We start from the raw sequence: 12584 nt of genomic DNA, 5'->3' as shown, positions 1-12584 counted from the left end.
TCAAGGTCTCAGCCACGTGGACCTTTCTTCTGATTAAACAGAATAATACAAGCTACCTTTTTGAGAAAAAATATGAGTTTAAAAGATGTGGTCTCTCTGAAAAAAGGAAATTAAAGGGCAACTATTAAGCACATCGTTTGTCTTCCGTGTGTTGAAACGTGTCTTATTTGTGAAAAGACCTTTCTTAATTACCATCCTCCACAAGGGGGGCGTCGTCCAAAAGCTTCTTAGGGAACAGGCTGGCATCTTCTTCCATCTTGGGAGGCAGAAATTAGCTACAAAAATTTTTACAAAACATAGATGACACATTAAAAAAAACCTAAAAAACCGGATTTCATAAGCGTTAACAATTTCTCTTGTAAAAAGACATTAGGGCTTCCCTGGTGGTGCAGTGGTTGAGAATCTGCCTGCTAATGCAGGGGACACGGGTTTGAGCCCTGGTCTGGGAGGATCCCACATGCCGTGGAGCAACTAGGTCCGTGAGCCACAACTACTGAGCCTGCGCGTCTGGAGCCTGTGCTCCGCAACAAGAGAGGCCGCAATAGTGAGAGGCCCGCGCACTGCGATGAAGAGTGGCCTCCGCTTGCCACAACTAGAGAAAGCCCTCGCACAGAAACGAAGACCCAACACAGCAAAACTAAATAAATAAATTACTAAAACTCCTACCCCCAACATCTTAGAAAAAACAAAAAAAACACAAAACAAACAAACAAACAAAACAGCAAAGCATATTTTTTTAAAAAAGACATTAAGAAAATGAAGAGAAGCCACAGAATCTGAAAAAATATTTGCAGCACATACATGTAACAGAGGTCTGGTACTCAGATTATACATAAGGAACTCCTAAATAACAGCAATAGCAAGTCCAAACCCCAACTGAAAAGGGACAAAAATTTTAGAACAGACACGACAAAAGAAGATGCACGATGACCATAGGCTCATGGAACTTTGTAAACATCATTAGTCACTAGGGAATCAAATCAAAACCATAACCAGACACTACTACACGCCTGTTAGAACGCCCCAAATCAAAAATACCCAATACGAAACCATAACACTAGATGCTATCAACATACACTCACCAGAGGACCCAGAAATCCTACCCAAGAGAAACAGAAGTATGTCCACAAAAACACTTGTACAGGGACGCTCACAGCAACCTTATTCACAACAGCCGCAAACTGGAAACAATCCAAATGTCCATCGTGATGAGAACGGATTCTGAGAAGCAGATTCTGGTACGTTCATACAAAGGAATAACAGTGATGAAGAGAACGCAGTCTGATGCACAGAGCACCACGGATGAATCTCAGACACACCGTGCTAAGTGCAGGAAGCCAGACACAGAAGAGCACGTGTGAAGCCCCAGAACACGCAGGACTAAAGGGCGATGATAGAAATGAGACGCAGCTTCTGGGTTAGAGGCAGGGGATGGGGACGGCGGGGGCTACGAGGGACTGGGGGGAGGACGGAAACGGTCTGCATCTTGTTTTGGGTGGTGGCTACACAGGTGTACACAAGTGTCAAACTCACACTAGTGAACATTTAATTTGCGTGCTCGTTACAGCGTGTATACGTTATCTCAATAAAACGCAGGCACAGAGTCCAGAGACAACTCCTAAGGGGTTTCACAATATTCATTACAGTTTGATAGTCATTTCGGGAACATTGGGAGATGCCTGTGTAGAGCTTGGTACAGATGTTGATATTAGACGTTGATATTAAATGTTGATATTATGGACGAGGTGCTGAAACTGTAGACCAGTTTGTTTTCATTGCTGAATTTACCAACTGCTCCAGAATAAGTCACTGAAAAATATTTTCAAAGCCTAATAATGTTTCCCTGATAAGTCATTAATAAATCAATGCCAGTCATTTATTTTTTAAATGCTACAAAAAACCCCTCTGTGCATTAAAGCCCTGAGAGGCAGAATTTCGAGGCATCTTGTAAAATACCAACAATATTCCTCCCAACTGAAGACAGCTCTTAGTCTACCAGCCTGCGGATGGTGGATGCGGGGCTTTCAGAAGATGCTTGCAAAGTGGTCCAGCCTGTGCTGCCCTGGGCTTGTGAGTTCCATGCGCTCATCACATCGCGTATAAAACACAGTGTAACCAACGCCCCCCGAGGGTGACACTCTGCTAAGAGGAGGGACGTCTCACACAGCTCCACCTGCAGTGACAACATCAAACCACACACGCTCTGAATGTCCAGCTAAAGACGGTGGTTCCAGACAGCGGGTCCCTGACCCCCTTCAAATCCTCACTAGAACAACCGTGGCAGGATTCAGTGTTTTCAGGACATGAGTCTACAAGGATGAGGCAGACGTGAGAGGAACAGTGGGAACACAACAGGAGCCAGCGTGCGGAAGGGCACGCGGTGAGGGGCCCCAAGGCCCCGTGGGCATCGCACAACCTGGGGCTCAGGAGCCGGGCGCCTCTGACGTGCGGGTGAAGTGGGATCAAACACAGAGATGTGCCAAAATGTGCTTAAGAAGCACGTGGACCTTCTGTTTGAGAATTGGCTGGCCAGCGTGCAAATAACCAAAATGCTGGGAAAATTGTATTTTAATTGTCTTAAGGGTCTTGAAGAATTGACATGATGAAATTATCAGGTCAAAACCTAAGTGAAGACAAGAATACAAATAGATGAAGTGACCAAGCTAAAGAAAAGTGTCTTATCAACCACCAAAATCAACAAAAATCTAACTTTTTACTATTTTTTAATTTTTTTAAATTTATTTATTTTTGGCTGCACTGGGTCTTCGTTGCTGCCCGCGGGCTTTCTCTAGTTGCGGAGTGCAGGGGCTACTCTTCATTGAGGTGCGCAGGCTTCTCATTGCAGTGGATTCTCTTGTTGTGGAGCACGGCCTCTAGGCACGTGCTCCACAGGAAGTTATAAGAAGTTATAAGAAGGACTTCAGTAGCTGTGGCGCATGGGTTAGTTTCTCTGCGGCATGTGGGATCTTCCCAGACTAGGGCTCAAACCCGTGTCCCCTACATTGGCAGGTGGATTCTTTTTTTTTTTTTTTTGGTACGCGGGCCTCTCACTGTTGTGGCCTCTCCCACTGTGGAGCACAGGCTCCGGATGCGCAGTCTCAGCGGCCATGGCTCACGGGCCCAGCCGCTCCGCGGCACGTGGGATCCTCCCAGACCGGGGCACGAACCCGCGTCCCCTGCATCGGCAGGCGGACTCTCAACCACTGCGCCATCAGGGAAGCCCACTTTTTACTATTTAAAAGAGAATTCTAAAGCAATAACATACAAAAGCACTGCATTTTCAAAGTCAGACAAAGATGCCCTATATAGAAACTGTAACAGGAAGCTGGTGGCGTTGTCTAGAAACAGACAAAAATACTTCAGGCAAAAAGCAGTAACAGCAGTAAGAGGGTCAGGTCATCACCAGAGGCTCAGCTCACCAGGAAGATACAACAGTGGTAAATCCACGTGTATTCAAACGCATAGCCACTAAATAAACAAAGCAAAGACTGGCAGAACAAGGAGAAAGAGTCAAAACTACAAACTCTAGTGGGAGGTTTTAACACGCCTCCCTCAGGAACTGACAACAAAACCAGATAAAATAAGTCATTAATGACACACATTTAAACAACATCATTAACAAACTGAACCCCACGGACATACATGGAACAGAAACAACTATGGAAATTTAAGTGCTCCCTTAAGCCATCACACAGAATATTTACAAAAACTATCTACCGGCCCCAAAGCAGGACTCAACACATTTCAAAGAACTAAAATCATACGAAGCTTATTCTCTGAGCAAATTCATCAGCCCAAATCAATAACAGATAGAGAAAAGCAAAGCAGATGGGGAGCAGGAAGACCCCTGAGCTCACCTTCTCCCGCGGACACAGAGAGAATCACCCTATCACAGAGCAGCTAGTGACGAGAAAGAGCAGGAGCTTAGAAGAAAAGACCGTCTACACCTGAAGCTGTACAGGAGGACTCACAACAGGCGGGGCAATCAAGACCCAAAGCCCCGGGTGGGTGAGCTGAGCACGGGAGGATAATCACAACCGCAGAGGGGCGCCCCAGGAAGTCAGGTTCCCCAGCCTGGGAGCCCTGCACCAGGAAGTCAAGCCCGAAGAACATCTGGCTCTGAAGGTGAGCGGGGCTTCCTTCCAGGGGAGCCAGAGCGCCGTGCGAAACAGAGACGCTGCTCTTAAAGGACACAAAATCTCACGTGCTCAGGGCCCAGGACAAAAGCAGGAAATGGAGAGGAGCCTGGGTCAGACCCACCTGCTGATCCTGGCAGGGCAGCTCATCCTGGGGACACAGACACTGGTGGCAGCTCTAACACAAGGACACTGGAGCTGCCAGTGCCATTTCAGAACCCTCCCTCTGGCTTATTAGTGCCGGGACCTGCCCTGCATGCCAGCCTGCAGGCACCAGTATGGGGACGCCTCAGGCCAAGCAGTGAGCTGGGCAGGGGCATAGCCCCACCTGCCAGTAGGCTGGCTACCTTAAGACTCCCTGAGCCCACAGCCACCCCAGGACCTCGCGCTGTCCACCCGAGGGCCCAGGACCCAGTCCCACTCACCACTGCCCAGCACCAGCCCCGGGACCAGCGTCACCCACTAGCAGGCAGCACCAGCCCCAGGACGCCCTGGCCCCTGGCCCTGCCCACCAGTGGGCTGATACTCCTACTCCAGGACTCTCAGGCCACTTACATCAATGGGCACGTCGTCCAGACAGAAAATCAATCAGGAAACACTGGCCTTAAGTGATACATTAGACCCAATGAACTTAATTGATCTATCTGGAACATTCCTTCCCCAAACAGCAAATACACATTCTTTTCAAGTATACGCAAAACATTCTCCAGGACAGATCACATGCTAGGCCACAAAACAAGTCTCAATAAATTTAAGAAAATTGAAATCATATCAGGCATCTTTTATGATCACAGTGCTATGAGACTAAAAATCAACTACAAGAAAAAGACTGCAAGAAACACAAACATGTGGAGGCTGAACAACATGCTGGTCTGCAGCCAATGGGTCACTGAAGAAATCAAAGAAGAAATTAGAAGAATTCCTGGACACAAATGAAAATGAAAAGCGGATAATCCAAAATCTGTGGGAGGCAGCAAAAGCAGTTATAAGAAGGAAGTTTATAGCAATACAAGCTTCCCTTGGGAAACAAGAAAAATCTCAAACAAACAACCTAACCGTACACCTAAAGCCTAACCCTAAGTAGAGAGAGCAGAACAAACGACACTCAAAGTTAGTAGGACAGAAATCGTAAAGGTCAGAGCAGAAATAAATGAAATAGAGACTTTAAAAAACAATCCAAAAAATCAATGAAACTAAGAGCTGGTTCTTTGAAAAGATAAACAAAATTGATAAACCTTTAGCCCAACTCATGAAGAGAAAAAGAGAGAGGGCCCAAATACAGAAAATCAGAAGGGAAAAAGAAGTCACAACCAGAAATATAGATCAATGGAACAGGACAGAAAGCCCAGAAATAAGTCCACATGCTTACAGTCAATTAATCTACAACAAAGGAGGCAAGAATATACCATGCAGAAAAGACAGTGTCTTTAATAAGTGGTGCTGCTAAAACTGAACAGTTACATGTAAAATAATGAAATTAGAACATTCTCTAATACCACACACAAAAATACACTCAAAATGGATTAAAGACCTAAATGTAAGATCAGATACTATAAAACTCTTAGAGGAAAACATAGGCAGGATACACTTTGACATAAATTGTAGCAGTATCTTTTTGCTTCCACCTCCTACAGTAATGAAAATAAAAACGAAATAAACAAATGGAACCTAGTTAAACTTCAAAGCTTTTGCACAACAAAGGAAATCACAAACAAAATGAAAAGACAAGCCAGAGAATGGGAGAAAATATTTGCAAATGAAGTGACCAACAAGGGATTAATCTCTAAAATATACAAACAGCTCATGCAGCTCAATATCAAAAAAACAAACAACCTAATCAAAAAAATGGACAGAAGATCTAAATAGACATCTCTCCAAAGAAGACATAAAGATGGCCAAAAAGCACATGAAAAGACGCTTGACACTGCTAATCATTAGAGAAATGAAAATCAAAACTACAATGAGGTTATCACCTCACACCAGTCAGAATGGCCATCATCAAAAAGTCTACAAACAATAAATGCTGGCGAGGGTGTGGAGAAAAGGGAACCCTCTTGCACTGTAGGTGGCAATGTAAATTGATACAGCCACTATGGAGAACAGTATGGAGGTTCCATAAAAAACTAAAAATAGAACTACCACACGGCCCAGCAATCCCACTCCTGGGCATACACCTGGAGAACACCATAATTTGAAAAGATACATGCACCCCCAATGTTCATTGCAGCACTATTTAAAATAGCCAAGACACGGAAGCAACCTAAATGTCCATCAACATATGAATGGCAAAAGAAGATGTGGTACATATATACAATGGAATATTACTCAGCCATAAAAAGGAACGAAATAATGCCATTTGCAGCAACATGGCAGGACCTAGAGATTATCATACTAAGTGAAGTAAGTCAGACAAAGACAAATGTCATATAATATCACTTATATGTGGAATCTAAAAAAAAAATGGTACAAATGAACTTATTTACAAAATAGAAACAGACTCACAGACTTCGAAAACAAACTCAAGGTTACCAAAGGGGAAAGGTGGGGGGAGGGAAAAATGAGGAGTTTGGGATTAACACATACGCACTACTATATATACAATAGATAACCAACAAGGACCTACTGCACAGCACAGGGAACTCTACTCAATATTCTGTAGTAATCTATATGGGAAAAGAGTTGAAAAAGAGTGGATACATGTATACATATACCTGAGTCACTTTGCTGCACACCTGAAACTAACACAATATTGTAAAGCAACTATACTCCAATATGAAATAAAAATTAAACTAAAAAAAAGAAGTTACAACTGACACCACAGATATACAAAGGATCATAAGAGATTACCACAAAAAATTATTTAAAAAAAAACTCCAAACAAACAGAAGTCCAGGATCAGATGGCTTCACAGGTGATTTCTACCAAACATTTACAGAAGAGTGAACACCTAGCCTTCTCAAACTATTCCAGAAATTTGCAGAGGAAGGAATGCTTCTGAACTCTTTCTACAAGGCCAGCATCACTCTGATACTAAAACCAGACAACAATATCACAAAAAAAGAAAATTATAGGCCAATATCACTGATGAACATAGACGTAAAAATCCTCAATAAAATATTAGCAAACTGAATCCAACAATACATTAAGAGGATCATACACCACGATAAAGTGGGATTTATACCAGGGATGCAAGGATGTTTCAATATCCACAAATCAGTCAATGTGATACATGACGTTAACAAATTGAAGAATAAAAATCATATGATCGGGACTGCCCCGGTGGTGCAGTGGTTAAGAATCCACCTGCCAATGCAGGGGACACGGGTTCGAGCCCTGGCCAGGAAGATCCCACATGCCATGGAGCAACTAAACCTGTGCGCCACAACTACTGAGCCTGCGCTCCAGAGCCCATGAGCCACAAGTACTGAGCCCGTGTGCCACAACTACTGAAGCCCGCGTGCCTAGAGCCCATGCTCCACAACAATGAGAAGCCTGCGCACCATGATGAAGAGTAGCCCCCGCTCACTGCAACTAGAGAAAGCCCGCGCGCAGCAATGAAGACCCAATGCAGCCAAAAATAAATAAATAAATAAATAGATTTTTTAAAAGGCCATCAACTGAGCGGCAGATGATGTTGGCAAATATATCCAATAAGCTGTTAATATCCAAGATACATACAAACTCATACAACTCAACATCGACAAACTGAACAACCTGATTAAAAAATGGGCAGAGGATCTGAATAGATGTTTTTCCAAAGAAGACATACAAACGCTGGCCGAATACGGAGGAAAGGGAGCCTTCCTGCACTGCTGCTGGGAATGTAAAGTGGTGCAGCCACTGTGGAAAACAGTATGGAAATTCCTCAAAAACTTAAAAATAGAACTACCATATGATCCACCAATTTTACTCCTGGGTATTTATCAAGGAAAAAAAACCCAAAACACTAATTAGAAAAGATATATGCACCCTTATATTCATTGCAGTACTATTTACAATAGCCAAGATATGTAAGCAACGTAAGTGCCCATCAACATGTGAATGGATAAAGAAGATGTGGTATATATACACAAGGGAGTACTACTCAGCCATAAAAAGAATGAAATCTTGTCATCTGCAAAAATATGGATGGACCTCGAGGGTATTATGCTAAGTGAAATAAGTCAGATAGAGAAAGACAAATAATGTATGATTTCACTTATATTTAGAATCTAAAAAAACAAAACAAATGGACAAACATCATAAAACAGAAACAGAGTCATAGATACAGAGAACAAACAGGTGGTTGCCAGAGCGGGTGGGAGTGAGAGGGGGAGAGAAATAGCTAAGAGATATTGGAAGGTACAAACTTCCTGCGGAAAAATAAACAAGTCACAGGGATGAAGTGTACAGTGTGGGGAATATAACAATAACTATATAGTATCTTTGTATGGTGGCCTATCGTAACGAGACATATCCTGTGATCACTTCAAAATGTATAGAAATATCGAATTATTATGTTGTGTAACAGGAACTAACATAGTGTTGTAGGCTAATTATATTTCAAAAACAAACAAAATCATAGAAAAAGAGGTCAGGTTTGTAGTTACCAGAGGTGGGGGATTGGGGAAGGGGGAATTGGATGAGGGCATAAAAACGTACAAACTTCCAGTTATAAGATAAATAAGTACTAATGATGTAATGTACAACATGGTAAATGTAATTAACACTTTGTATGTTACATATGAAAGTTGTTAAGAGGGTAAATCCTAAGAGTTCTCATCACCAGGAAGAAGTTTTTTCTATTTCTTTAATTTTGTACCTATATGAGATGATGGATGTTCACTAAACTTATTTTGGTGATCAGTTCATGATGTTTGTATGTCAAATCATTATGCTGTACACCTTAAACTTATACAGTGCTGTATGTCAATTATATTCCAATAAAACTGGAAGAAAAAAATCAAATCAAAAACTATAAATTCACCTTATATTTTGAAAATAAGAAACATACTTCTAAATAACCCGTGGGCCAAAGAAAAAAATCATAATGAAAATTATAAAATGTTTTTAACTGAGTTATAATGAAAATATCATATATCAAATTGAGTGTAGCCAAGGTAGAACAGAGTGAATTTGTAATCCTAAATGCTCATATCAGGAACAAGACAGGCTAAGTATTAACGTGCTAAACATGCAACTCAAGGGGTTATAAAGAGAGCTGCGATATAAACCCAAAGAAAGTAGAGGAAAACAAAAAAGATTAGAAATTAATGCTGCAAGACAAACATGTGATAGAGATGTTCCTCAAAGCCAAAAGTTTGTACTTTTAGAAGATTTATAAAACTGACAAACCTCTAATGAAACTGATAAATAAAAAGAGAAAGAACAAATCATCCATATAAGAAGAAAAGGGTCTCTAACTACAGATACTACAGACATGAAAAAATGTAAAAATGTCACGAGCCACTTTACACCAATAAATTGGAAAATTTAGACAATGGACAAATTATTAGAAAAATATTACTAACCAAAATTGTTTCAAGAACAAAAAATAGAAAACTTGAAAATTCCCACAGGCGTAAAAGAAATTCAATCAAGAGTGAAATATGGGGACTCCGGGAGGGCTCACACCAAGGAGAACCTCCCAGAAATGCTGCTGCCAGTGTCCCTGTCCTCATGGTGAGGCACAGACACCCCCCGCCTCTGCAGGAGACCCTGCAACACTAGCAGCTTCCATGGACCCCTGATTGCTGCTTGAGGAGAATTGCCCTGTGGATTTGACTGACCGAAGATTGTGATATAAGCAGTTTCAGGTGACTGGCCCAGCAGGAGTGAGAAGACTTTATCTTCAGTATAAACTTCATTATTCCACAGCGTCTCTTCATTTGCCTGGGAGGTGAGAATATTGAGACTCAAGGAGATTAAGCAATGGAGTATTTTCATTGCTCAAATGTAATGATGCCATGACTTTGATGGAGTGTTGACCACCCCTCATACACTGCTTTCTTCACCCAAGTGCTAATTCCATCTTATGAGATGCTGTGTCCTTTCCTGGCTGAGGAAACCAGGATCTACAGTGAGGGCAGACAGCAGAAGCAAGAAGAACTACAGTCCTGCAGCCTGTGGAACAAAAAACACACTCACAGAAAGACAGACAAGATGAAAAGGCAGAGGGCTATGTACCAGATGAAGGAACAAGATAAAACCCCAGAAAAACAACTAAATGAAATGGAGATAGGCAACCTTCCAGAAAAAGAATTCAGAATAATGATCGTGAAGATGATCCAGGACTTCGGAAAAAGAATGGAGGCAAAGATCAAGAAGATGCAAGAAAGGTTTAACAAAGACCTAGAAGAACTAAAGAACAAACAAACAGAGATGAACAATACAATAACTAAAATGAAAACTACACTAGAAGGAATCAATAGCAGAATAACTGAGGCAGAAGAATGGATAAGTGACCTGGAAGATAGAATGGTGGAATTCACTGCTGCGGAACAGAATAAAGAAAAAAGAATGAAAAGAAATGAAGACAGCCTAAGAGACCTCTGGGACAACATTGAACGCAACAACATTCGCATTATAGGGGTCCCAGAAGGAAAAGAGAGAGCGAAAGGACCCGAGAAAATATTTGAAGAGATTATAGTTGAAAAATTCCTTAACATGGGAAAGGAAATAGCCACCCAAGTTCAGGAAGCGCAGCAAGTCCCATACAGGACAAACCCAAGGAGAAACACACCGAGACACATAGTAATCAAATTGGCAAAAAATAAAGACAAACAAAAATTATTGAAAGCAGCAAGGGAAAAACGACAAATAACATACAAGGGAACCCCCATAAGGTTAACAGCTGATTTCTCAGCAGAAACTCTACAAGCTAGAAGGGAGTGGCATGACATATTTACAGTGATGAAAGGGAAGAACCTACAACCAAGATTACTCTACCCGGCAAGGATCTCATTCAGATTCAATGGAGAAATCAAAAGCTTTACAGACAAGCAAAAGCTAAGAGAATTCAGCACCACCACACCAGCTCTACAAGAAATGTTAAAGGGGGCTTCCCTGGTGGCGCAGTGGTTGAGAGTCCGCCTGCCGATGCAGGGGACATGGGTTCGTGCCCTGGTCCGGGAAGATCCCACATGCCACGGAGCAGCTGGGCCCGTGAGCCATGGCTGCTGAGCCTGCGCGTCCAGAGCCTGTGCTCCGCAACGGGAGAGGCCACAACAGTGAGAGGCCCGCGTACTGCAAAAAAAAAAAAAAAAAAGAAAAGAAATGTTAAAGGAACTTCTCTAAGTGGGAAACACAAGAGAAGGAAAATACCTACAATAACAAACCCAGAACAATTAAGAAAATGGTAATAGGAACATACATATCGATAATTACCTTAAACGTGAATGGATTAAATGCTCCAACCAAAAGACACAGGCTTGCTGACTGGATACAAAAACAAGACCCATATATATGCTGTCTACAAGAGACCCACTTCAGACCTAGGGACACATACAGACTGAAAGTGAGGGGATGGAAAAAGATATCCCATGCAAATGGAAATCAAAAGAAAGCTGGAGTAGCAGTACTCATATCAGATAAAATAGATTTTAAAATAAAAAATGTTACAAGAGACAAGGAAGGACACTACGTAATGATCAAGGGATCAATCCAAGAAGAAAATATAACAATTATAAATATATATGCACCCAACATAGGAGCACCTCAATACATAAGGCAACTGCTAACAGCTATGAAAGAGGAAATCAACAGTAACACAATAATAGCGGGGGACTTTAACACCTCACTTACACCAATGGACAGATCATCCAAAATGAAAATAAATAAGGAAACACAAGCTTTAAATGACACAATAGACCAGAAAGATTTAATTGATATTTATAGGACATTCCATCCAAAAACAGCACATTACACTTCCTTCTCAAGTGTGCATGGAACATTCTCCAGGATAGATCACATCTTGGGTCACAAATCAAGCCTCAGTAAATTTAAGAAAATTGAAATCATATCAAGCATCTTTTCTGACCACAATGCTATGAGATTAGAAATCAATTACAGGGAAAATAACGTAAAAAACACAAACACATGGAGGCTAAACAATACGTTACTAAATAACCAAGAGATCACTGAAGAAATCAAAGAGGAAATCAAAAAATACCTAGAGACAAATGACAATGAAAACATGATGACCCGAAACCTATGGGATACAGCAAAAGCAGTTCTAAGAGGGAAGTTTATAGCTATACAAGCCTACCTCAAGAAACAAGAAAAATCTCAAATAAACAATCTAACCTTACACCTAAAGGAACTAGAGGAAGAAGAACAAACAAAACCCAAAGTTAGCAGAAGAAAAATCATAAAGATCAGAGCAGAAATAAATGAAATAGAAACAAAGAAAACAATAGCAAAGATCCATAAAACTAAAAGCTGGTTCTTTGAGAAGATACACAAAATTGA

At 41.5% G+C, this 12584-nt stretch overlaps 1 protein-coding gene across 7 annotated transcripts in view; it reads right to left on the bottom strand.

Annotated features, from left to right (window-relative positions):
• Window positions 1-12584, bottom strand: part of CFAP74 (cilia and flagella associated protein 74) — a 79791-nt gene that overhangs the window by 58827 nt on the left and 8380 nt on the right. For all 7 annotated transcript variants that reach the window (XR_009558893.1, XM_060284170.1, XM_060284161.1 and 4 more), the window contains exon 2: window positions 193-275. Coding sequence is in view for 6 of the 7 variants with exons in the window: in XM_060284170.1 (XP_060140153.1) it covers window positions 193-256 (64 nt within the window). In the remaining variant the exon portion in view is untranslated. The remainder of the gene's footprint in view (window positions 1-192; window positions 276-12584) is intronic.

Source organism: Globicephala melas, chromosome 1 (genome assembly GCF_963455315.2).
Source record: "Globicephala melas chromosome 1, mGloMel1.2, whole genome shotgun sequence".
Classification (NCBI taxonomy): domain Eukaryota; kingdom Metazoa; phylum Chordata; class Mammalia; order Artiodactyla; family Delphinidae; genus Globicephala; species Globicephala melas.
The sequence above is the reverse complement of the archived record's forward strand: the minus strand, read 5'-3'. Positions and strand labels throughout refer to the sequence as shown.